The 26607-nt window shown below is 42.9% G+C and overlaps 2 protein-coding genes across 2 annotated transcripts; one reads left to right on the top strand and one right to left on the bottom strand.

Moving 5' to 3' along the window:
- The first annotated feature begins 815 nt into the window (after positions 1 to 815).
- On the top strand, positions 816 to 18141 carry LOC119382802 (replication factor C subunit 3). The gene is made up of 8 exons (XM_037650660.2): positions 816 to 1018; positions 1759 to 1964; positions 2760 to 2857; positions 2936 to 3117; positions 4977 to 5113; positions 8462 to 8560; positions 10252 to 10321; positions 17903 to 18141. Exons 1-8 carry the CDS (start codon positions 932 to 934, stop codon positions 18089 to 18091), a joined length of 1068 nt encoding a protein of 355 aa, XP_037506588.1. The 5' UTR covers positions 816 to 931; the 3' UTR covers positions 18092 to 18141.
- A 744-nt stretch (positions 18142 to 18885) lies between these two features.
- On the bottom strand, positions 18886 to 25722 carry LOC119381551 (DAP3-binding cell death enhancer 1). Its single transcript, XM_049412823.1, has 8 exons — positions 25716 to 25722; positions 24441 to 24574; positions 24141 to 24350; positions 23059 to 23202; positions 20705 to 20791; positions 20480 to 20639; positions 19236 to 19310; positions 18886 to 18908 (listed from the first exon to the last, which is right to left on the bottom strand). The coding sequence occupies exons 1-8, from the start codon at positions 25720 to 25722 to the stop codon at positions 18886 to 18888; spliced, it is 840 nt and encodes a 279-aa protein (XP_049268780.1).
- Positions 25723 to 26607: the final 885 nt, after the last annotated feature.

Here is a 26607-nt window from a genome sequence, read left to right as displayed (position 1 = left end):
ACCACATAAATCATAATGTAAAATGTGTTTTCCTCGCATGCCGCAGGTTCAATGTGCCACAAACTCTATTGAAGTTGGTCATCTGATCTGAGTATTTTTGTATTTCCCATCTGGTCCAAATAAAACTACCCGAGTTATGCCTGCTCTGCTATTTTCTTAATCGTGCGGTTGCCTTCCATGACCTGCACTGCAGGATGTTGATGCACATGTATTTACATTCAAAGCATGCGGGCTTGCGGCTCTTCAGAATGCTCCAGCTAGCTTTTGCTGCTTATGGGAGTTGTATCTCTTTTTAGCACTACAAGGCAGACTGGCCAGAGAGGGACATGTTTGAAATGCACGCCTCTGGCAAACTTGTCAGATGGCTTTCGCACAGTTGATCATGGGGAAAGGGCGCAGCCAGTCTGCAAGGCGTTTGTGTAACGCGCGCGATCGATATTTCAGGCACCCGCTCTGTCCACTGTACAGCAGCTCGGCTAGGCTAGAGTGACTTAGGAACAGGAGAGAGCAGAAGGACATGGATATAACTGATATAACCGGTGCGCTGTTCTACACTGGATAAAGCGATGGAGGGGGTATCAGGGGGTATCTTGCTGCCAAAAACGAGAGAGTTCTTGTTTTTGTGGTGTACGCTGTGCGTCTAGCCCAGCCACAACATGGGTGATGTGACCCGTGGATAATTATCCACCCTCACTAACCAGCGTTAGAGTGTGTGGAACTATAATGAAACTGTAAAGTCATGTCACAGAATACCAACACAAAATATCACAAAATAAATGATTGAAATGATGATGATATGGGCGTCTTGTGGTTTTGTGACGTGTGGACTATTTGCACGTCCCCGATCCCGTCGAAATAGTCGCCAGCTCGTTCCAGCGCCTTTCGCGCGCATTTTTCGTTTCGCAAAGAGACGTCTGAATCGTAACAAAAAATGAGCTTGTGGGTGGATAAACATCGGCCCACCAACCTTTCGAAACTCGACTACCACCATGAACAGGCAGCCTACTTGAAGAAACTGGTAAGTGCTTGTGAATCGTCCGTTTCCCATGTTATATTCAAATTCGAAGCGCGTTACGTTGCACGGTCAAATTGTTTGCACGTTCGTAGCTTAATTCGGATCGCCATCCGAGGACGTTGTTAAAACTCTTAAACGCTTCGAAATGTATGACCGGTAACCCTCGCTCATGCGGCGCAGGCAGGGGCGCCCTTGACTCCCTGTGCAAGGCAGAGTCTGCTAAGAGAAACCAAGGTTTCGAGCTTTGTACTTTCGTTGTTGCTTCATAACTGGGAGCTGTCATTTGGATAAATAGCGTATGATCATTTTATTCGCGGCAAGTTTAGCCGGCAAGCAGAGTAGTAGGAGCTTACCAAAGGTTTGAATCGGTGTGCTACACCAGATCAAACCCACCGGCCGCATCACCGTGACGACTTGTATAACTTACCGAACTGCAAAACAGCTATTTCGAGGCGTTTAAAAGCGGTGTCATCGCGCATTAGAGGCTGCCAGCTATTTGAGTCTTCTGCGGTCTCGTGTATACGTATGGCCTATACTCACTCCATCTCTTAATTCCTTCACTAGTCAACGCTTTCATCCTTCATTATGACTATCTGTGCTCGCGTAACCGTGTGGTCCACGATGGTGAATTTCTTAGCTGCTGATGTTGCCTAGAAATCTCTCATAGCTGCCTTCATCTTTCAACATGTCTATGCGCACCTGCTATTATATTACATGCATGATTATTTGCTTTCACATGTCAGGTCCATGGTGGTGACTTTCCACACCTCCTTGTATATGGACCGTCCGGAGCTGGAAAGAAGACGCGAATTATGTGTGTCCTGCGAGAGCTGTATGGCGCTGGAGTGGAGAGGCTAAGGATCGAGCATCAGAACTTTGTTACGCCGTCCAAGAAAAAGATAGAGATTGTCACCGTTGCAAGCAACTACCACATTGAGGTGAATCCGAGGTGAGCGCCACGGACTACAGCTCTGACACTACTTGATGATGCATAACCACATGATGCAAAAGCCAGTACTTGATTTGACGCTTCAGATTAGAAAATGACGGCTTGAAGATCTGCCATTGCGTTAAAATTTAACGGATTGTAGTCTCAAGCACCATTACATGTTACCATTCAACATTCTTTACGCTGTTTTCACACAACATATGGATGAAAAAAGAAAGAAAAAGGAACAGAATATGGAATTACTATTTGTTTCCTTGCCTCGCTGTACTGGCTCTAGTGGATATAATCGTATAAAGAAAGCTGTGATGAATGCCATCTATCATCATTATGTTTAATTTCGTCCATAGACAGTATTTAAATGCCAGGCTAAAATATTTTACATTTCACCATTTAGGTGGCAACATGAGCTGCATTTGTATATAAATATATTTTTGATGAGCAAGTTGACATACATTTTATGCCCTATGGCAGGTAACGATGCACCCTCCACTAAAAAGAAAGAAAGAAAAGAAAGGCAAGAAATGAAATTTGTCTCAGATTCTGTTGTTTCATACCAGAGCACAAAGTAATGAAAACGAAAAAACACCATGATGTTCTGCCTCTCCTTTTCCTTCAACTGGGCTGATTTCAAGCATGAACTTGTGAACTGTGAGATCATTACATGATGTTAATAATGTTTGTGGTGTTATTAGTAAATATGTATAGGTAGCTTAACAGTAGTTCATTAACATTCATGGCTATGTTTCTGTACATGTACTTCTTTTCTCATTATTGTTTATGTACAATATTTTTCAGTGAGGCTGGTATTCACGACAGAGTTGTGATTCAGGAGTTGCTGAAGACGGTTGCGCAGACCCAGCAGCTCGAGAGCAATGCCCAGAGGGAATTCAAAGGCACGTATACACAGCTTAGCTCCACATCGCTCGACCTTTCAGTCTGTGCTGTTCTCACGTTCTCTCTCTCTTGTTCAGTGGTAATACTAACAGAAGTGGACAAGCTTACCAAGGATGCCCAGCACGCCCTTCGACGCACCATGGAGAAGTACATGGCAACCTGCCGGCTGATCCTGTGTTGTAACTCCTGTAGCAAAGTAATTCCTGCTATAAGAAGCAGGTGTCTGGCAATTAGGGTGGCTGCGCCGTCGGTAGACGAGGTAAGTGGCTCAGCCACAACTTGAAAGCTTGCTTTGCACCCTTTTTCTTTTTTTCATTGGAGCTGTTCATGCTGTGCAGAGCCGACAGAAAACTATCGTCATCATCATGAACCAGCACGCGCTCTCTTCGTCCTCTTCTTCATCTTCTGCTTCGCTCCCAGAACATGTGTGCTGGTTTGTCTGCCATGGGATGCAATAACTCTGATGGGCGAGAGAACGACTACAGAGAGAGATAGAAAGAAAGGGAAGAAAGAATGAAAAAGATAGAAAGAGAAAGAAATAGACAGAAAGACAGAAAAAAACAGACACAAAACTGTGATAGAAATAAAGAGAGAGCAAGACAGGAAAAGAAAGAGAGAAAGAAAGATAGAGGTAGATAGAGAGAGAAGAAAAGAAATGGAAATAAACAGAGACAAGAAAGAGATAGAGAGAAAGAGAAACAACATTGGGAGACAGTGAGGCTGCTGGCCAGCTTAGCACTTCCTTCAGGCTTGGCGCCACTGCTGTGAAGCTGCCTTTCACGATTGTGCACAAGTGATTACTTCAAAGGGGTCCTGAAGCATCTTTTCTCAAAGCACCAGAAAAGCTTTGGAATGAGTAGGATGCACCTCAGAAATATATTGACTAAATAACTTTATAAAATGACCTACTACGAGAGGAGATACCACACGCACAGCATTCACCTTTCCCATCTTCACTCAGTGTCCTCTGTTCTGAGAGGGCTCTCTTATGGAATCTGCTCTGCCAGCTGACAACCGCGCTGCGCTCTGTTTGAAAAGAGGGTGGTGTTTCAACTTTGCACTGCACTTGTGAACTCCATGTGTTTCTCACGACTACACAATATTTGGCCGAGATGTTCGCAGCTCCACTGGAGATGTTCGCAGATCCATGAAATATGGTTTGTCATCGAGCCCGTAGGGTGGTTTGAGGCCCCTTTAAATATAAGTGCATACAAAAAAATTTTTGCCACCCAAAGGTGTGCCAGCAGAGTATAACATTCACTGTACAGTTTCTTGCACAAATGTCAAATGTAACAACTGGAAGACCATCTTTACCTTTGTTCCTTTAGCTTTACAAAAGTAACAAAGCAAGCATTTGTTCAGTAGGTCTGCATACTAGGCATGCTTAATTATTTTCATGTGCCTTGAAAAAATGAGAAGTACTAGCTATACCATATTCTCTTGATATCGTGGCCAGCGGATAACAGGTGAATAAAGTCAAAACATCTAAACAAGGAAACTTGTGCGTAAACGTCCATGATTTTTAAATTGCTGGATTGGCTATGCCAATCAAACTTTGCATGCCTGTAGTGTATGCTTTGTTAGCTCTTTCAAAGCCAGTTGTGACAGCCTTGTTGAAAATTTGCACATAAAATTGGTCATTGCAGTTGGACATGCTGTCGTCAGAAAATTAAAAAATCTTGCATGATGAAATGGAGAGAAAGAAAGCCGATATAAATGTGATGTGCTGTTATCACAAATTCAAATGCGAAGAATTTCAAGATGACTCCAATACATAGTTACATTTCATTTCACTTATGTTTGCATCAGTTGTTTAAATAAGGCCATGCTTAGAAATTGGCAAGAGTGATTAGACAAGATAGTGGCCTTGAAAGTTGCCATTGAGAACGTGAAGAAAATGTAGTGGGAAACAGGCCTTGAAGGTTCTTACGAGTAGGTGATTTTGAAAAATTCAAACTGTTCTGGAAACATCATTACACATCACTCTTTGTAATTACATGTAGCAGGCGTTCTGACTAGTTATATCCTGTGTTTTATAATTGATGCGGATTGCACATGATAATAGTAACCCAACTGGTTCTGGCATCTCCCTTAAATCAGCCACATTTGCTTTTTCAGGTTATTGCAGTGTTGAACCTTGTGGCACGAAGAGAAGGCATCACCCTTCCAGACACCCTCGCCCAAGCTATTGCAGCGCTGAGTCATCGTAACCTGAGGAGAGCTGTGCTAATGCTCGAAGCCTGTCGAGCTCAGCAGTAAGCATGCCCATGTGATTTTTTTTATAGTCACTAATTACTGTTTAACTTACTACTACGTTGCCAACTCCTCGCTTATGTTTTAAGGTGCTTTCCAGATTGAAACATTTGTCTGCCCAGATTTCAAAAGGGCAGTTTGGATCATTCATTTTTGCAAATTAGTATTGATTTTAAACTACGGTTTTTCGACATTCTTATTGTTCATAAACAGTTATGGCTTAACCAAGAATGACATCCCTGAACAGTTTGAATTTAACTCCGCTCTATTGAGTCTGGCAAATTTTGCATAGAATGGAGTGGCAGTTTCTAAGTGAGTGCTTCTGTACGTAAGATCAAATCAAACAGGTTCAGCAACTACTGAACAAAATCAACAGTTGCTGACACAGAAATGCAGTGAGTTCGATATTAGCATGGGCTTTGTTCAAATGCAATATTACATGAGCTGCACAATCCAAGGACTTTTGTTTTGTTTCCTTGATATTCAGTGTACTTTTGTTTAGGCGAATCTTTGACAGGATAATATTTACGAGGTTTCATATTTACCTTTGAGGTAGACTTATGCATTGCACGCAATGTGCGTTACTATGTGAGACTTCAGCTTCAAGTGTTTTGCTTGTTAAAGGACTTTACTATAGGTGGCAAACATGTCAAAGAGACTTTGTTCACTGTTTAAAACTGTTCACTGATATTCTTGATGCCACAACAGAGGTGAAGACATACTTGCATCTTTCGTCGATTACATTTTCGACAACACAGGAGGTGTTTGCAGTGCAATATTTTTTTTTTTACAGAGTTCCTACTGAGCATAACATGCAATGAAAATTTTTCGTCTACCTGACAAGCTCTGGATATATTTTTTGTGTCGGACCGCTTATGCACTGCAGTTCATAATAGAATGCAAAGCCTAAAAGCACAGCACACAGGAATGCATTATCCCTGCAGCCTGCGGGGCCTAATTGCATGTGCATTGAGGGTATCATTAAGGACCTTGTGGCAGAACAGCGCAGACAATGGAGCGAAGAACATACAGGACACAGTGTCATTGAACGGGTAGCGTACTGCGCAAGCACGAAGGGTAGAAGAAGAAAGAGACACAGGAAAGACCGCAGTGCTCTTTCCTGTGTCTCTACGCTACCTGTTCAATTACACTGTGTCCTGTATGTTCTTCGTCCCGTTGTCTGCGCTGTTCTGCCACAATGTTCATGACAATGTTCATGAACCAACTAGCCCACCTAGGAACCCTGGTGATCATTAACCCTTTGAGGGTCGAATTTTTTCGCGATATCCAGTCCAAAAATGTGTAATTTTTTTATTGCTGAAATGCCCCGCCACGGTGGTCTAGTGGTTATGGCACTCGACTGCTGACCCGAAGGTCGCGGGATCGAATCCCGGCCGCGGCGGCTGCATTTTTGATGGAGGCGAAAATGTTTGAGGCCCGTGTACTTAGATTTGTCCGGAGCCCTCCACTACGGCGTCTCTCATAATCATATCGTGGTTTTGGGACGTTAAACCCCAGATGTTATGTGTTTTATTGCTGAAATAAATTGTCTAAAATTTTTTTTCGTGACCGTAAAGTGACAAAAAATCGTTTTTGTTGTTACATACACATGGTTTATTTGTAGTAAAATCAAGCAAAATCCTAAAAAAACTCCTTTAACAGTTTTTTATAAATAAAAATTATGCATTGTATTAAACACAGCTCACAGACATGCAAAAATAAGTGCACCAGAGTACTTTTCTGGTTAAAAACGTTCCTGCACTAACACTAAAAACTTTTCAGCGTGTGATAGTCTTTGAAGCATGGCTCGCCGCGCAAGCTTTTCAGATGTCGCTCCTTGATAGTCATTGGAGTCTGAACTCGTCAAAAAATCCTCGTCTCACAAACTGAAATCGAATGAATCAGATTCTGATTCGGCACTTGGGGAATAGTCCTCATCGGAAAAATCGCTGCTCGACTCACCGGCAGCACAGCAACCGGCGCGCGCTGCCATAGCTAAGCAAACTGCGTCAGTGAGTGCACGGAAGAAAACTCTATGGTTGTGCGCCCGTCCTCCGGAAAGCAAAACGAGTGAAAGCTACAGTAATCGTTCGTCCTATCGCCAACAAGACGTAGTTAGTTTTTCCAAGACCCCAAAACAGGAAACGCAATCACAGCAGCGGCGTATGTGTAATTCAGCACCACACGGAAACAGATGTAATCGCGCCCCGGGGAGCAATAAACAAGAGATTAACAAGTGGTCACCTTTTGAGAGATTAGAAACCAAACAGCCATCAGCTCTGCGGGCGCAAGAAGCGAAAACCACCCGAAGGACGAAACGGAAACCTGCCGGACCGCGTGCGAACATTCTGATGCACAATTGAAAGCCGTCGCGCTGCTTTGGAAAGCAAAAGAAAAAGACTGAGAGAAATCGGCGCATTAAAAAAATTCCACGTATTCCCAAAGTGTGGCAGCACATTCCAAGCAAGAGAAATGATCGAAGAAGGCGCGCGTTTGAAACCAACCACTCTGTGGGTGCGCTCGGCTGCGCAAGCGATAGCCGGCGCGCCATTTTGCGAAGCATAAAGAAAGCAACAACGGAGAGACATCGGCGCATGAAAAAAATTCCACGTATTCCCGAAGCGTGGCAGCACATGCAAAGCAAGAGAAATGATCGAAAAAGGCACGCACTTTAATCAGCTGCACCGCGAACGCGCTCAGATGGGCAAGCGATAGCCGGCGCACCGTTTTGGGAAGCAAAAAAAAAGTACAACGGAGAGACATGGCGTATGAAAAAAATTCCACATATTCCCGAAGTTAAGAAAGGGGAAATAGACAACCACCCATTTGTAGCACGAAGCCACAAGGAAATCCACAGATTTCTCAGAAAGAAAGCCTCTTAGTCGTCGAAAAATTCGTCCTGGTCCGGGGTCAGGATGAATTTTTCGGCGACCAAGAGGCTTTCTTTCTGAGAAATCTGTGGATTTCCTTGTGGCTTCGTGCTACAAATGGGTGGTTGTCTATTTTCCCTTTCTTAACCCTTCCGCCACCTTGCGGGATTCCGCAGAACTGATTTTCAATATTCTTGAAGTGTGGCAGCACAGGCCAAGCAAGAGAAATGATTGAAAAAGGCGCGCGTTTTAAGAATAAACGCTATGCCGTACATGTAAGACGAAAACCCTCAAAGGGTTAAGGACTTTTGATCACCCATCAAAATTCTTGTAGGAAGACAATCTTGGGTTGTACCCTGCAACATACACCATACCGTGACACTAAGCATTGGTAAATAATTAGGTGTTTTATGTAAGGAAACTGCTTGAAGCTGTCTTTATAAATGAAAACGTAATGCCATGCATGCTCTTGTTCTACAGGTACCCATTCTCAGATAACCAAAAGGTGCGCCAGCCCGACTGGGAGCTGTATCTTGAAGAAACAGCTAAGATGATCGTTCAAGAACAGAGTGTCAAGAGGTGAGCCACATGTAGCTGGTAGTCCGTAGCAAACCCTCGTTGGTGTAGTTAGGTGCACTAAGCTTGAATTTGTATACTTACTGGCACTTCCAATCTTTTAACTGCGTGGACAACTTGAGCTAAAGAAAGATAAAGCTTGTAGGTACAAAAGGATCATTAATCCTCAGTCATAGTTTCAGAGAATAATACTCACTGTCATAAGCAACCATTTTGGTGCTCTAATGTGTGTCTGCTGCTCAATGATACTCGCACCGATACAGCAACTTGTGCACATGCAGTTCGAGCACAGGTGTTGTGCTACAAGACTACAAGACTGCAAGGCACAGGTGTTGTGGTACCCGAGCATGTGAAATTTATCCTCGCCTTTTGCTGCACAGAACTTGAGTAACGGTTAAATAACTTCGCATTTTTGAAAAGGTATCAATGACTGTGCTTGTGTCCCAGCAATGCCTTTTTACTAGGCTTGTACGAATGTTCGAGAAGTTCGACTATTCGAATGAATATTACAGTATTCGAACTTGCTTCGAAATGAATTTAAATTATTCTCAATTTTGAAGTATTCGAAATGAACGAATGAACATATATAAGCCGCATGTAACCCCATGTAAAGGTGGTTTCACTGCAGTGGAGGGGTGCTATGCCGTGAATACACCTTTCCACGAGAAATCCGCACTGCCGCGAAGCCCCGCTTCAAGGTTAGATGAACAAGTTACCTTCACATCGATTCATTATTTTTCAAGTTTAAAAGCTTGTTATACCGCCTTATATGCTCCAAGTATAGTAAATTTTAAAACGTAATATATTTTACAGGTTATCACTTGCACTCTACCAAAATTCAAATCCTGCTACTATTCAAAGTTCCCTTTGAACGAAAACAATGTCATTTGCACATGCCTTGCTTCAATTTTGAAACATATTGTGCAGGTTAGTTGGGTCATGACAAATATGCTCATTTTTCTTTATAATATGTGATATATACTATTCAAATTCGATTCGAAATTATTTGCACAAGCCTACTTTTTACGTCTTACATACACGACTAGCTTGCTTTCCATACAGGCCTTGTAAAAAAAAAATAAGTGATGCAACTAGTACAGCGGTTGTCCCTCCTATCTCGGCGTTAGTTGCTAGCGAGCACATTGAAGTGATCTAGCAAGTGTTTCTGCATATGCAGATTCACTCACGTTGACTACATTGGTGCGGCTAAAGCTAGAGTCTAATGTTTAGTTTTTGAACTGTACCATGCTTACCAAGTTGCTATGCAGTATTGCACATCCTAGTCTTGGGCACAAAATGCATGTGTTCTTTTTTACTTCACATTTACGCTTATACCAATGGGGTGGTTTTAAATTAGCCGGATGAACGACGCTAGAAGTTTTAGTTGTGTGTAATCAGCTCGAAGGCGGGTAAAAAATCATTTGAGGGAGGCCTTCGACTTGCAGTGCACATAAGATAGGCTGCTGCTGATGATGATGCTTTGGGACTTGTCACCATGTTGTTTATGTAAGCTGTGACAGTAAGGTGAAGCACAGCAGGAACTAGGATAGCTAAGGTGGCTGTTACTTGTGCTTGCGGTATACGTACATTCGCACCTACAAGCTTGTAAAAGACACTACTGTACGATTCGAGTGTGGTTAATAGCATTAGTCTACTCTGCCAGCATGTATTCATCAATACATTTCTACATTCAGGCTGTCCGAAGTGAGAGCTCGGCTCTACGAGCTATTGACCCATCTTATCCCGCCAGACGTTATCTTGAAGGTAAGTCTTAGCAACAGTCTTGTTTGCTCTACCACTGAGCCTAACCTATTTAAACAATTTATTGGCTCCTAGTGATGACAATTTTAACCAATCCCAAGATGAATAACACGTGTTCCTCAATCGTATTATGAGTTACAGTACTACTGTTTCATTCTGAAGACCTGCTTGCAACACGTCCAACATATTGAAGCCACAAATTTGGGATTTAGGCGATGGAATCAACCCATGGCAGAAACTTTTAAACTAGGGGTGTGCGAATATTTGAAATTTCGAATATTTTTCAAATAGTGTTTGCAATTCAATTCGCCCTGGAATTTTCCTATTCGAACTTCCCAAAAACAAATACAGTCAATGTCCGATTGAAAGTGACCCCTTCAGATTTTCAATATGCTTCACCTTATTACACCTCGTATTGCGGCAAAGCTGCCTTTCAAGCTCCGCTACGGTCGAACTTCGCCAAGAGACAGTCAACGTCCGATTACAAGTGGTCCCTAGATTTTCAATATGCTTCACCTCATCACGCACCGGTATTCCGGCAAAGCTGCCTTTCAAGCTCTGCTACGGTCGCAAATGTGCTACCTCAAGAAAACACTGGTTCCAACGTGGAGATGAAAGATGTGGCAGTGTTGGGGGCTCAATTAATGCTGTTTTGGACCTAAAATTTGGGCAGGAAGCCCGAAAAATCGGAAGCCGAAGCTTTTTAGCATCCAAAATTTCAGATGTTGTTAGGGGTGTGCGAATATTCGAAATTTCGAATATGTTTCGAATAGTATGTGCTAGTCGATTCGATTCGCACTGGAATTTTACTATTCGAACTTACCAAAAACAAATACAGTCAACGTCCGATTGAAAGTGACCCCTGCAGATTTTCAATATGCTTCGCCTCATTACACTCGCGTATTGTGGCAAAGCTGCCTTTCAAGCACCGTTACGGTTGAGCTTAGCCATGACACAGTCAACGTCCAATTGGAAGTAGGAAGGAAGGAAGGGAATACAAAAGGGAGAAGGCAGGGAGGTTAACCAGACAGAGTCCGGTTGGCTACCCTACGCCGGGGGAAAGGGAAGGGGAGTGTAAAGATTGGAAGTGGTCCCTAGATTTTCAATGTGCTTCACTTCATCACACCCTGGTATTGCGGCAAAGCTGCCTCTCAAGCTCCGTTATGGTGCCAAATGTATTAACTCAAGAAAACGCTGGTTCCAACATGGAGATGAAAGGTGTGGCAGAGGTGGGGGCTCAATTAATGCTGTTTTGGACCTGAAATTTGGGCAGGAAGTAAGAAAAATCGGAAGCCGAAGCTTTATAGGGTGATTCCACGTAAGATCGAACAAACGATGGCTGGTCGACCTCTCAAATTTATTTCAAAATTTTATATATTATTGCCTGATGAGTGGAAAGAAGAGATCCGCAATTTGTTTTGCCGCCAAAAATTTTTTCGAACCACAGGAAATCAATAATGACGAAGAGGTGGAGTGGAGCGCTCATCCGCTCTGCTGTTTTGGCCAACTTTCGTTATGAATTGCACAAAATATATTAAAGTTAGGTAGCTGAAATTTATTTACCTAAATATATGCATCTTTTTGCTTCTGCTCAGGTATTTTTAGTTTTTATGTGTAGTGTAGATGTTTTTATACAAAACCTCAAAAATGGCCCAATCGGCAAAATTTTCTTTACTTTGAAGGTCTTTATCTCAAAAAAGCCTTGTAGCAGAGGTACGAAAATTCCGCATTCCGTTCTTCGCATGCGTATCTACCAAACTGCCAAATCTTGTATTTATATAACTTTTCAGTAAAGAGATATGATCGGGCTAAGTTCAAGAAAACACCGAACAATGAAAACTTCTGACGACAATTAAAAAAAAACCCCATTTTTTAAATTTCTTAAACTTTGTCCACTTATTCTCCTCCACATCAGCTTTCACAATCATTAAAAGCATGTTGCATAATGTCGTTGCACTAATAGTTACGGCCCCTCCAATGAGACCCTTAGGCAAGGATGGGCAATTCCGACTTCTTGCCCAGCAAGTGTATAAAATGCAGGCAGGATTGAATTTCTTTTTATTAAGAGGTCAGCAGGTACCTAAAAAGGTGTCGCCGGCACTGAAGACGTTAATTTTGAAATTATTTGGTCACTGCAGTGGCCACGAGCGCGGAGCTACCGAGTAGGCGCGCGCGCACCCGAGATGCTCGTTGTAAGAGACGGCGCAGTGAGAGCTCGTTCTCGCGTCCTTAGACCGATTGAGTTCGAAACAGCAACACCTCTCGGGTGACTTGAACGAACGTGCACCGGTAGTCGCAGTGATCTGATTAATTGCGTCGATTTCTTCTTCAGGGGGCATAAGAATGTCATCGTTAAACTGTGCGTTCCGTGAATATCTTTCATTGCAGTGGTAGCAAAAGCACGCGTAGCACAAGTAGTCCGTCTCACTGACAGTCACTGATCTTTCGGTCGTTAAACGTTCCTTCAAAGCATTTATGTCTAGGTCGGTAACTCTGCGAAAGTTTAGCTTCTTTGCAATAATTAAAGGAGTACTGACACGATTTTGAGACATCGCAAAAGGGACATTTTTTGCTTCGTTGGTATGCAGTGTCCACGCTGTCCACACACTGGAGTCGGAGAACACGTATAAAATATTTTAATTTGACTTTGAAGTTTTCGTCGCTGAGCATTTGCAAGCCAGGCACACTGCAAGGACATTATCCCGACAGGTCAAGACAGTTCCTCCGAGTTCGCGAGTTCTGCGTCCTGCATGCAGCCTAAATCGTAGAAATCACAGTCAGGGTCACTGGACGACAATTCACTCATCGTTGTCTATTGCACCACGAGCAGATGACGGATTTCCCGCTAGTACGTCGCGAATTTCTGTATCTCCGTGACGTCACACTGCTATGAAACGACACTGAGAAGCCACCCCCTCGATATCGAAACCGAAAGTGTCTTTTTAAGGTGGCGCTAATTAAAATATATAGGATGCATTCCCAGGCACCACAATAGTCGTTTTACGTTTCTCGACACCGGTATTTTTATTTAGAGCAACAATCCGAAATTTTTTAAAATTCGTGTCTGTACTCCTTTAAGCTTCTTGTGCATCGAAAGGTAGTCTCCACAATAGACTCATTCAGAGCTATACTTTCTCGTCATGAGACGCACAGGAGGAGCCGCGCCGAATGAAGTGTGAACAGCGCACCGAACGCGCGGCCAGTTCAAGCCGTCTGCTGCCGACATCTAATATAGACAAGCGCATCCGGTTACCGATAGTTTTGCTTTTCTTTCCTTTGACAATCCATATTTTGCTTTGCCACTGGAGCGCCACGTTCATGCTTTCCACTGATCGCAACTGGCGCAGTGCAGTTTTTGTGGCAGCAGCGTGCGTGAAGCGAGCGCTCATAGCTCCCTTATAGAGTTTTCATCTTGCTTCCATCTTCGCCCTGTTATCAGCGCCTAGCTGAGATGCGAACAGAGGGCGGATAGAATAGCGAAGCTCCAGTGCACATGCGTTCAAGTCACCCGAGAGGTGTTGCTGTTTCGAACTCAATCGGTCTGAGGACGCGAGAACGAGCTCTCACTGCGCCGTCTCTTACAACGAGCATCTCGGGTGCGCGCGCGCCTACTCGGTAGCTCCGCGCTCGTGGCCGCTGCAGTGACCAAATAAATTCAAAATTAACGTCTTCAATGCCGGCGATACCTTTTTAGTAGAGCTGTGCGAATAGCAAAATTTTGGGTGCGAAGCGAATTCGAATAATAAAGATTGAGTGCGAATCGAATAATTTCGAATAATTTTCGAATATTTCTCAACCATTTTTCGAATAATTTGAAGTGAAATTACAGAAAAAGTTGCAGAGAATCCCTGAGTATGTTCTTGTGAGATAGCAACATGAAAGTGTTTCTTTTCGCTAGGTTGATGAAGCGCTGGTGGGGTCATATTTCATAGTTGTCTTTCTTACCAAGAATGAGGCAATGTAGAGGCCGAATTGTATTTATGTACATGATTTGGTGCAACCAAAGTGTTGCCGACAACACTTTACACGTGATAGGCAGAGATGCCATTTCCTCAGCCTCTCCTTCTCTTTCAACTTCTGTGGAAGCCCAACTGATGTGGCAGACAAGGGTGTGCGCCCTTCAAGTCCGGAGTTCCAAATCTGCCTCGTACATGTCAATATATAAGAACATCTGAAATTTAGGATGCTAAAAAGCTGAGGCGTCCGATTTTTCGGACTTCCTGCCCAAAACAGCATTAATTGAGCCCCCAACTCTGCCACATCTTTCATCTCCATATTAGAACCAGCGTTTTCTTGAGTAATACATTTGCGACCGCAGCGGAGCTTGAAAGGCAGCTTTGCCGCAATACGGAGGTGTGATGAGGTGAAGCATATTGAAAATCTAGGGACCACTTCCAAACGGACGTTGACTGTCTCTTGGCTAAGTTCAACCGTAACGGACATTGAAAGGCAGCTTTGCCGCAATACGGGGGTGTGAGGAGGTGAAGCATATTGAAAATCTAGGGACCACTTCCAATCAGACGTTGACTGTCTCTTGCCTCAGTTCGACCGTAACGGAGCTTAAAAGGCAGCTTTGCCGCAATACGGGGGTGTGATGAGGTGAAGCATATTGAAAATCTAGGGACCACTTCCAACCGGACTTTGTCTCTTGGCTAATTTCGACCGTAACGGAGCTTGAAAGGCAGCTTTGCCGCAATACGATAATGTAATGAGGTGAAGCATATTGAAAATCTGAAGGGGTCACTTTTAACCGGATGTTGACTGCATTTGTCTTTGGGAAGTTCGAATAGTTCGAATAGTAAAATTTCAGTGCGAATCGAATCGAATAGCAAACACTATTCGAAAAATATTCGAAATTTCGAATATTCGCACACCCCTACTTTTTAGGTACCTGCTGACCTTTTAATAAAAAGAAATTCAATCCTGCCTGCATTTTATACACTTGCTGGGCAAGAAGTCGGAATTGCCCATCCTTGCCTAAGGGTCTCATGGGAGGGGCCGTAACTATTAGTGCAACGACATTATGCAACATGTTTTTAATGATTGTGAAAGCTGATGTGGAGGAGAATAAGTGGACAAAGTTTAAGAAATTTAAAAAATGGGGTTTTTTTTTAATTATCGTCAGAAGTTTTCATTGTTCGGTGTTTTCTTGAACTTAGCCCGATCATATCTCTTTACTGAAAAGTTATATAAATACAAGATTTGGCAGTTTGGTAGATATGCATGCGAAGAACGGAATGCGGAATTTTCGTACCTCTGCTACAAGGCTTTTTTGAGATAAAGACCTTCAAAGTAAAGAAAATTTTGCCGATTGGGCCATTTTTGAGGTTTTGTATAAAAACATCTACACTACACATAAAAACTAAAAATACCTGAGCAGAAGCAAAAACATGCATATATTTAGGTAAATAAATTTCAGCTACCTAACTATTTTGTGCAATTCATAACGAAAGTTGGCCGAAACAGCAGAGCGGATGAGCGCTCCACTCCACCTCTTCGTCATTATTGATTTCCTGTGGTTCGAAAAAATTTTTGGCGGCAAAACAAATTGCGGATCTCTTCTTTCCACTCATCAGGCAATAATATATAAAATTTTGAAATAAATTTGAAAGGTCGACCAGCCATCGTTTGTTCGATCTTACGTGGAATCACCCTATAGCATCCAAAATTTCAGATGTTCTTATATATTGAAGTCTACGAGGCAGATTTGGAACTCCGGACTTGAAGGGAGCACACCGTTGTCCGCCACATCAATTGGGCTTCCACAGAAGTTGAAAGAGGAGGAGAGGCTGAGGAAATGGCATCTTTGCCTATCACGTCTACAGTGTTGTTGGCAACACTTTGGTTGCACCAAATCATGCACATCAATACAATTCGGCCTCTACATTGCCTCATTCTTGATAAGACAACTATGAAACACCACCCCGCCAATGGTTCATCAACCTAGCGAAAAGAAACACTTTCATGTTGCTATCTCATAAGAATATGCTTAGGGATCCTCTCTTTTTTTTCCGCAATTTCGCTTCGAAGTATTAGAAATATATTTTAGAAATATTCGGTTCGCACTCACACTTAAATATTCGAATTCACTTTGCACCCAAAATTTTGTGGTCCAAATATAAATATTAGCATGATTTGACTGGTTATGTTGCATAGGCTTCCTTCCACTAGCCATATTTACCAGTGTTCCTCTGTCCAGGGAAGCCAAAAAGTATTAAGTCTTCAATATGCATTAAAAACACAGCAGGCCTATAAAAATTTCAAGATTTGTTTGAATGTGTTTTTTTTTCTTTCAGAATAATGAGCTCTGTAAACCAACACAAGCACAAAACATCATGGAAAATTCATTTATTTGTACATTTATATTTGTATCATCACTTGCCATATATAGGCACTATCTAACAACATATGCATAATGACTTCCAAGTATCGATGGTACTTATGAACAGGTAGCACAATCAAACCCACACATTTCTACAACATGTACACAGCGAAAAATTATGGTATTTACAAGACATTTACAATAACTAGCAGCAAAGCTATGTTTGATGTTTGGGCAATATACAGTGCAGTGGCATGATAGATCACAGGAGGACACAACATATTAAGTTTTGTAATGGATCAATACATAACGTGAACTTGCTTGTAGCTGAAGCACTACCAAAATGCAAATAATACTCACTATGCTCTTAATATAGATGGCACTGGTTTGAAGAATATTTGTATACCATAACAATGATGACTATGAATAACAAGGATTCATTAGAAAAACGAACCAAAATTTGAATTTCCACTTTGTCTTGCTGTCACCTAAGTATTACAAACTACTAAGTACAATCGCCACTTACAAAGGGAAAATGAAACTTCAAAACTTTTCATTTCCTAGACGTATAACAACAGTGCTTATTTTGTTCACATGAAGGACTAATGAGACATTGGGGAACAGTTTCGCTTTCACTTTGAAAGGTTGAAGTGCAATACACAACCGTCCACGATTGGCTTAGGTCTGTTTCATTAGGACTTATGCCGCATTTCTCACCTTTTTTTTCTTTTTTCCGTCTTTTTTTTTTTTTTGCTGAATGATGGTTATGGACTTCGAAACCATAGAAAAAATACCAAGCCTCAGGGTGCCCTGAATAAGTTATTGTATAACAGCTCTTTTACTTTGCTTTCCAGTGGTTATACTGTATCATGACGTCATGGCATGGGTATAGAACACTATCATGGTTTGGTGCCGCTACTTGTTAAGACCAGTATAGTAGAGGAAGTCAGAGCAGGCATCAAAATGTCTCATTGTGCTGTTCTCACAAGACCACCTTCTGGGCAATGACACAGTACAACCTCTGCAAAACTAAACCAAGGAAGGCTATAGAAGAGCTGTTACCATTTTAAACTATTCATGATGCTCTAAAGCCTGGTGGTATTTTTTCTATGGTTTTGATGTCCTGGACAATCATTCAGCGCCGGAAAAAACCCCATGTTACTACCTCAAGACCCTGCGACTCGATGCCACTCATGCTACCTTGCGTCTCGCGGAGCTTGCTGTTCGTAGCTGTGGCCCATTAAACGTCGCTCGTCATGCAGGGTCTGCTGAAGCAGGTGGTGGCCAACTGTGATGGGCAGCTGAAGGGCGAGGCCACTGCCCTGGCAGCACAGTATGAGCACAGGCTGCAGCTAGGCAGCAAAGCCATCTACCACCTGGAGGCGTTTGTGGCCAAAGTCATGGCCATCTACAAGAACTTCCTTGATGAGAGCATCTCGGGATTCTTCTAGCCTGCGACTGAAATTCAGCTCTGGAAAGAAATAAATGTGTTTCCTTTGTACGGATGGCACTACTAGTTCTTGAGCTCATTAGGCAGATTGAGAGGAAAAGCTGGGTTTTTCAGACAACAAACTTAAAGGGTCCCTGCAACACTGTTTGAACATGGTAAGAAAACACTGCCAATCGGTAGCTGAGGCTCCTGTGAACGTGTGAGCCAAATATTGCAGCACTGCATGCGGCAGGGAATTTACAATTACGTTTCAGAGACAGCTATAAAACGCTTGCTTTTCACTCGGCAAGCTACCTCATTGACGGGCAGGACACGGCCAGTGGCTTATTTGAGCATTTTAATGCTGCATAGTTGCTGTGGCCGCCAAATGCTGGCACTGTGCTCTGTATTATACTCGGCAACAACTTTTCTTGGCAGTACTATGGAAGCTACAGAACCGAAACACTTGCCTGTGTGCGTGCACCAAGAAATAGTACTTATGTTTATTTTCCAAGTTTCAGAGTTACCTAGCTCGAATAAATAAAGCTTTCTTTATTATAAAAATAAAACAAATATGGGGAGCTTTTCGTGGAAAATTAATGTACACTTACAATTTATTTTTTTTTCTTGGACAGCACCACGTTTTCTGCGTGCCTGTTCTCACAGTAAACATTGCGTCCCCGATGCCGGCTGGACCATGTGCGACTGCGAACTCGCTGTTTCGTTCTCCGAGAAAGATATACCCGAAATGTGACAAAGTGGCTCTCAAGAGACCCAGCAAGTTATCTGCAACATCTATGCTGGGGTAACATACCGTCAGCCTGAATTGTTGACGAATGCTGCAAGCAAGCAAAGCCGAAACTGCAACTGAATTCGGCTGCAAGCTGCCGGACTACTTGCGTGGTAACACAAATGTGTGGAGGCCCCGCCTCCGTAGCCTTTGCTCCACTGCCAATATAAGTTGTTGCCAAATGTAGTGAGCTAGAATTGCACAACAGTGACACTAGCACACTCGTGATTGCACCAAACGTGAGCCGACGTGATCAAAGAAAAAAAAAAGAGCTGTCCACAGTGGGAGCAGGCAGCAATGAAGATCACCACTACGGAGCTAATTGGGAGCGATGGCTCTCTGTCTGAAAAAACAAAACCAAGGTTTCTAGACTCACCGAAAGTGTTCACATGCTTCACTGATGGAGGGTCATCAGGTGGCTCTCTGGTGTGGACAGGTTCCACTTGCACTCCTGAGGGGACAGAGCGACATTTCTTTAGTATCTGCAAAGCCATACCGACTACACCCTGACAGATGGAGACATACAGGAAGATCAATCTGCCAGGGATTTGCTGGGCTTTTATGTGCCAAAACTGCAGTACGATTTTAATGCACACATTAATTTCGACCACTTGCGGTTCTGTAATGTGCACCTAAATCAAAGTACACGGGTGTTGTTTCGTATCGCCCACACCGAAATGCGACCGCCATGGCTGGGAATCGAATCCGCACCCTCGACCTTAGCATCGTGACACCTTGTACACTAACCTTGTACACTAAGCTACCATGGTGGGTCAATGCTAAGAGTGTCTGAAGCTTGAGAGATACTAAGGTGCTAATGTTGAGATGTTAAACCTATAATAACGTTATGAGGCATGCACAAGTAGGGAGCTCTGGTTCAATTTAGACCTCCTGGTTTAATGTGCAAATACCATAAGCACATGGCCATTTATGCATTTTGCCCTAATCAGTATGCAGCCAGGAACCAAATTCGTGCCCCTGTGCTCAGCAGCACGACACCGTAGCTACGCATGCAGGTAGAAATACGACAAACCCTTTAGAGGTTACCTTTTTACTGCTTTCAAGGATTTGCGTAGCCAGTAAGAGGGATTAGGGAGCTTCTAGCCCTTCCCCAAATGTTTAGGTAGTAGTTATAATAATTGTTGGGGTTTAACATCCCAAAACCACAATATGATTATGAGAGACGCTGTAGTGGAGGGCGCCGGACATTTTGACTACCTGGGGTTCTTTAACGTGCACCTAAATCTAAGTACACAGGTCTCAAAAATTTCGCCGCATTGAAATGTGGCCGCTGCGACCAGGATTTGATACAGCAATCTACGGGTCAGCAGTCGAGCACCATAACCACTAGACCACTGTGGTGGGTAGTTGTTTAGTTTGTATGCATATCATTACATACAGGGAGATCGGGCATTAGTAATTCCACTCGTAACAATGCTAGTCTATGCATAATTTAGGCAGACAACAGCGCTAGAAGTTACTCCAGGATGGGTTGTAAGAACTTGTGTGGTCCTGTTTAACCTCTCTATCGTTTTTGGAAAGAAGCTTTCACTTAAAAACAGCAACTGTTATACTTGAGAAATGATAAATGTCATGCCAGGCTTTCGCAAGAACACATACTTGGTTCTGCTTTTCCTTGGATGGCTGCTAAGGCCTCCAAAGCACCAGCATGATTCTGACTTGCTGCTCTTGCATAGAGTTTCGTGGCTGCTACATTGTCCTTTGGAACAGCGAGGCCTCTCTCACAGCAAAGGCCCAGGTAGAACAGCGCGTCTGGATCCTGAAGCAACCAAGACAGCTTTAAGTATACATTTTCCAAATTTCTTCACTAAGTGCAAGCGGTACCTTGGCAGCTGCAGCCTCCTTCAGCAACGGCACAGCTTCATCATAGTTTCCCGCTTCAAGATATTTATGCGCAACAAATGTCTTTGCCTGCAAAGAAAACATGCGATACTCAGTTGGGATGCTGTAACACGTTTCATAGAAGGAAAACAACAGGCCTCAAAGGCATGGTAATGTGCTTACTGTAGCAGCATATGCACAAATTTTCATCCTGAGCACAACACGCCTCCTGTTTATTTATCCATCTTTTCCCAGAAGCTTAATTGGGCATGCTGATGACCTCCTTTCAGTGCATTAAATTGACCTTACTTATATGTATACAGGACCCAAGCGGTTCAGTAAACCTATGTTTGACTGTCCTAGGCAGACAGAAATATGGAAAAAGAAAAACGAAGAGAGTGACAGAAAGAATATTATGTGTACCCCAAATGACAACTTGGGATGTGAACAGTTTGCATTATATGTACAGTCACGCCCAATATGAGTTGCAACACGTTCTTCGTGCTCTAAATGGCGCCAACACTGCGAAGCTGCACCGACATAGAAAAAAAAAAGAATTAAACTCTCTCAGTTAGTGGTACTTTCTAAACCAATTTAATGTTTGTCTGTGCCATCGTTCAGGCTTAGTGTTACATCAACCACGGCCACCGTGTCACAACTCATATTGAGCGCAACTGTACATATAAAGTTGCTCTTCTTGCGACGTACAACCCATGCCAACAAAGAACAAGTAACAAACACTTCTGACCAGTAACTCAACAAATCTTTTTTTTCTACTTTGCAAGTGTGTTTCACTGCAGTCATTGCATTAGGAGTCGCAGTAGAACTTTTAGCTGTTAATAAGCAGTGTGTTACGTGTTCTTGACCAACTTATATTATCCGGATGTATTTTCAGATTTTCACACAAATAAATGTTCATGTTTGGCACAAGTGTGAGGACCTGCCATGCGAATGTATGCTTTGTGCACTCAATCCAGCCTCTCTATCTTTTTTTTATGCACTATTGGTCTTATATGTACTACTCCAGGCTGTTTCTTTGCAGTGAATGTCCTTAAGTTACACAACTTTTATTATCCATGTACAGGTGATATGGTTGTATAAGTATTAAAACTTTGCATCTAGACATTGCAGTGCATTATCATTTGCATTATTTATGCTTCTATTCTTTATTTGCTTGATGCTCTCACCGTTTATCAATAGCCCAGATTGCACAAAACGATGACATTATTTTGCTACAACAAAGCTACAAAAATAAGTCATGCACATTTTTCAGAAAACTTGGTAGACTACAAAAAAAGTGCCCTGATATTTTGAGATATATGCTTTGCTACTGCAACCACTCGCTTGTGCGATGTGTTCTGACCCTGAAAGTATCATTTAAAAAATACTAATAAAAAAAAATCCGGCAGATCCCACGTACTGTGGGAATCGATGTAATATGAAGCAGCCAGCAAAGAGCTGCAAACATCGCCTTGCTTGTCTGTGAGGCAAATGAAGTCAATCATGTCACGACATCTAGTCCACTATATGTATATCCTATGTTTGTCATGCATGCATGCAGGTATTTACAATATGGTATATATCATGCTAATGAAACGTGTATTCTGTTACATATAATGCAAAACCTGCCTTTTATGTTAGTCACGCACTGATTTCATGCCATGCCAAGTTTGGTATATATCCAGTTAACAAAACAGTCGGAAGCGCACCAAGACAGTGGCATGTAAATCACGCCGCACATGACATGCATGTCATGATTTTCATGTATACCGCCTATCATTTATGTTTTTCATACAGTCATGTCACGCAATACAAGTTTTGGTGTATGTCAAGCTAGCGAACCGGCCGCGAACAAACCATGAGTGTGGCATGTAAATCATGCCCAGCATGACACGCATATCATGATTTTCATGTTACCACCTGTCATTTATGTTCGTCATACAGTCACGCCACGCAATACCAGTTTTGGTGTATGTCAAGCTAGCGAACCGGCTGCAAGCGCACCATGAGATTCGCATGTAAATCATGCCCTACATGACATGTATGTCATGACTGTCATGTTACTACCTGTCATTTATGTTCGTCATACAGTCATGTTATGCCATACCAATTTTGGTATACATCGTAGGCACAAAGTCGTAGGCGGCTAGATAGATAGATGGATAAATAGATGCGCTCAAAGTCGCAGAAGTTCACTAATAAATGCTTCGCATTTAAAAAGTGACTTGAAGCTTCAGTATTAAGAGAGAACTGGTAGCCACCACACTCAAAAACACGTCAAAATCACTGCTACATGTGACTACTAGTACCACACAAAATCTAAATAAAGTAGAAGTTGTACATTCAAGACGGTATACCTGGGGGACTCCCAGACGAGAGGCCTTCTCCAACAATGACTGGCCTGTCTTTGCATTTCCATAGCCATTGAGATACAATACTCCCAGGTTGTATGTGGCCAGTGGGTGGCCCCCAAGGACAGCTGCCCTGTAGTGCATCACTGCCTGCAGGAAAGTGAAACATTGATTTGACAAGCGACGTTGAATTTACAAGGTCACAGCTGACACACTTGACCTAAACTCACATCTATGCCAGGCAATACTGGAAGGGAAAATCACCTTAGGCAACTTCTGCTCAATGTACATCGATTATTTGTAAGCAGGAACTGCTAACTACAAGGGCAAACTTTTCATTCATCTTAGGCGGCTCACATCAGTGGGTGGCACAGCCAGGAAGTGTTGTCAAAGGAGGCACGCCCTTGATCGTGAAGTGGGGGCTGGAACGGCAAGTGTCATCTGCACCTCTATATGCATCTTATGGGAGAAAGAAATTTAGAGAGGGGTGTGTGCCTGGTGTGCCACCTCCTGGATCAGGCTTAGTTTTCAGCATTTGACTGCTCACATTTTGCATGCGCTCTATGATAAGGCATCAGTGCACAGTTCAACAACGCCCACTGAAGCAAAGAGACAACACACCCAACAGCCACATCGTTTCGTTCATTCTCACAAGCAGAGCCAGTGTTCAAAAAGCGTGCTTCTCAAAGTCATTGATATCCGAGCGCAATGAGATGAGAGAGAGATGAGGATGTTGCACGTTACCAGCGGATCTAGCCGATATCTGAGCATACGTAATCGTAAGTCTAGTCACTTGTGACCTCTGTGGTCTGGTGCTAGTTGCTGATGATTTGGGGCAGGCATTTTTAAGTGACACGAAATATGATCACAACGAATGATGCTAGCATTATTTATAGATCACAGTGGTTTATGTTAATGATTATCAGACGCAGCCCTTCTCAATAAATCATACAAGTCACAAAGAGACATTCGGCTGTCAGTAGTCCTTTAACAATGACAAAGCAATCCAAAACTAGAGAGAGACTAGCCTCACACAAGCCTTTGAAATGTAGTGATACTTTTAGTGAAGCCACACAGGTTTACACTACCTTGTCCAAGTCCTTGTTGACAGTCCTGCCAGTTTCGTAACAGACTCCGAGGTTGTAGTGTGCCCTGGTAGAACCCAGTTCTTGTGCTTTCTCAAAGCTCTTTATTGCTTCAGTCTCACTGGTCAACAGCAACTGAGCACCATTAATGTCTTCAAGACAGGCAAAATAGTCTGTCATCACACTGGCAAGTTGCTCACTTGCCTCAGCAGACTGCAAAGAAAAAAGAAGTTAAATGTGATAAGAAGGCTCTAGATGGAAGAGACACATTAAATAATGGTAGGCAGATGTAATTTAACTTACTGACAGTGGTGGCTCGGAGTGTCCTTCTGCGTGAAGGTGGTCACCGTCTGAGGACAGATCCACGGCATCCACTGAGAGTTCGTGTTCTCGTGGAAGAATTGAGCTCGATGAGATGGGACGTGGTGAGGCAATGACTAGACGAAATACAAAGTTGCGTAAAAGGTTGCACACTCTGAGGCAGGGTCGTGCAGCATTGTCCGGGTTTCCGTTTTCGCAGGAAATGGAGAGGCCAGCTTGATCATTGCCCCACAGGCACCGCCTACTTTGCAGCTGAAGGTTTAGACCAACTGCAAGCAGCGTTCCCTAAAGGAACAGAAAGATTTCTAAAAAACAGATCACAAGAATGCTAAAGCTGTCTTTGTGGCAGTGTTTTATATACCACGTTGGAAATTCATGTGTAGCGCTGTCATAATACAGCCATCCATCCATGCCGGAACACAGTTCTGTTTGTGTAATAAGTACATTTTTCCTGCCCGCTGCACTTCACTTTGTAGGTTAAAAAAAAAGAAAACTTGTAGCAAGTGTAAGAAACTTTAAATAGTTGCCTTTTACGACAACAATTCCATGTAGTAATATATTTAAGAGTACTATATGAAGGAATTATGCAGTGCAAGTAAACATTCTCGATTTAGTAAAGAAACGTTTTATCTCACCCTTTCATTAAACTGAATTATTAAAGCTTTCTGTTTCTGGCTAGATACGTTTTATTACAAATATACTAGGCTAGGGGAAGCATGTATTAGGTTTTCTCAATGCACTACAGAGCTTTGCAGTACTCCGTGGCATCGCACTGTATGGCATTGCGCAGCACAAACATATTTCAGCTATTACAGGCCAATTACAGATGCCAAATGTGTATTTTTAATGTACATATTACTACACAATACAGTGCTCGCTCAACATTGATGAGCCCACACAGTGCTAAGTAAAAAACACATTTTGTAACAATTTATGTTCCGCAAGGTGGGCAAAGACAGAAAACTGCACTAGTCTAAAACAACAAAATATCAAGCCCGACACCTCGTAATGAAGCGACATTGTCACTTGACTTATAAGAACAGAATAAATATGCAAGCTGAAGTATAAAAGCTACCTTCTCACTCCCAGCTTGGTTCTTGCTCCTGGCGCTTATGCACACGTAATACTTCGAGTATTATACTTTCATCTGAATTAAAAGAAGTGCAATGCGAGAACTGTGCTACATGAAATGCAAGTATCGGGACGGGGAAGCCTTTCGCGGGACGTCAAAAATTAGGGGAAGCGGGATATACTCACCACCCATCCGACGGTTTCCACAAAACTGCAAGCTGGTCTGTTCGTGAAAAAGCGCCCGTCCTCGTGACAAGTTTCTCTTTTGCGTCGATCATGTTCGCTCTGCCTGTTGGCGCCGAGATTCGCAACTGGGACAACGAATCTAAAGAGAAAGAGAGCAACGGAGCGTGTCACGACAAGAGCCCGCACCACGAACGCGAAGAAACCAAACACGGGTCGCACCTGTGAGTGTCTTGCTTGTCAGGAGAGTCTTCCGACTTGGGTTTACGTTGCTTGCGCAGTCCCCACCGCACAAAACCTATAATAAAGGATCAGATGTCAAGCAAGCACTCTTCTACCGGAGCAAACTACGAGCGCCTCGTGCAAAACTTACCTCTGAAACCTGAACGCCACATTCGGTACGATGGAAAAAGCGCTTAGCTAACACCTGCTAACACTTGACAAATGAACTTGTATGCTACACTGTCGTACTACATACATTCACGTCTCTACGGTCAAAACTAGAGCACCATCACACCATCACACGTGAGATAGTGCACAGCATATGCAGCGCGAGTCGCATCACATAATCTACTGTTTTTGTGTGTTCGCTGGAAAACTCGAGTTGACCTTCGCACAGTATCATCATCATCCTGTACGGTCCCTAGAATATACGAATAGTGCGGATAGGTTCAAGTTCAAGGTCTCGTGGGTTTCGTCTACTGTGGTTTCGTCCTTGATCATTACCACTTGACTATATGAAAGTAGCGAGGCAAATATTAAACTGTAGATAAATGTGTTTGTAGTGTTCGTGGCTATCACAGCTGCGTATCAAGACAGTAGACTGAGTTCTCTGGACCGTAGAATTGCCATTTGTAGAATTTAACCTAGAAGGCACCGTGAGCGGACTGGCGAT

The sequence above is a fragment of the Rhipicephalus sanguineus genome, chromosome 2 (assembly GCF_013339695.2).
Source record: "Rhipicephalus sanguineus isolate Rsan-2018 chromosome 2, BIME_Rsan_1.4, whole genome shotgun sequence".
NCBI lineage: Eukaryota > Metazoa > Arthropoda > Arachnida > Ixodida > Ixodidae > Rhipicephalus > Rhipicephalus sanguineus.
This window is presented reverse-complemented; position numbering and strand designations above follow the sequence as displayed.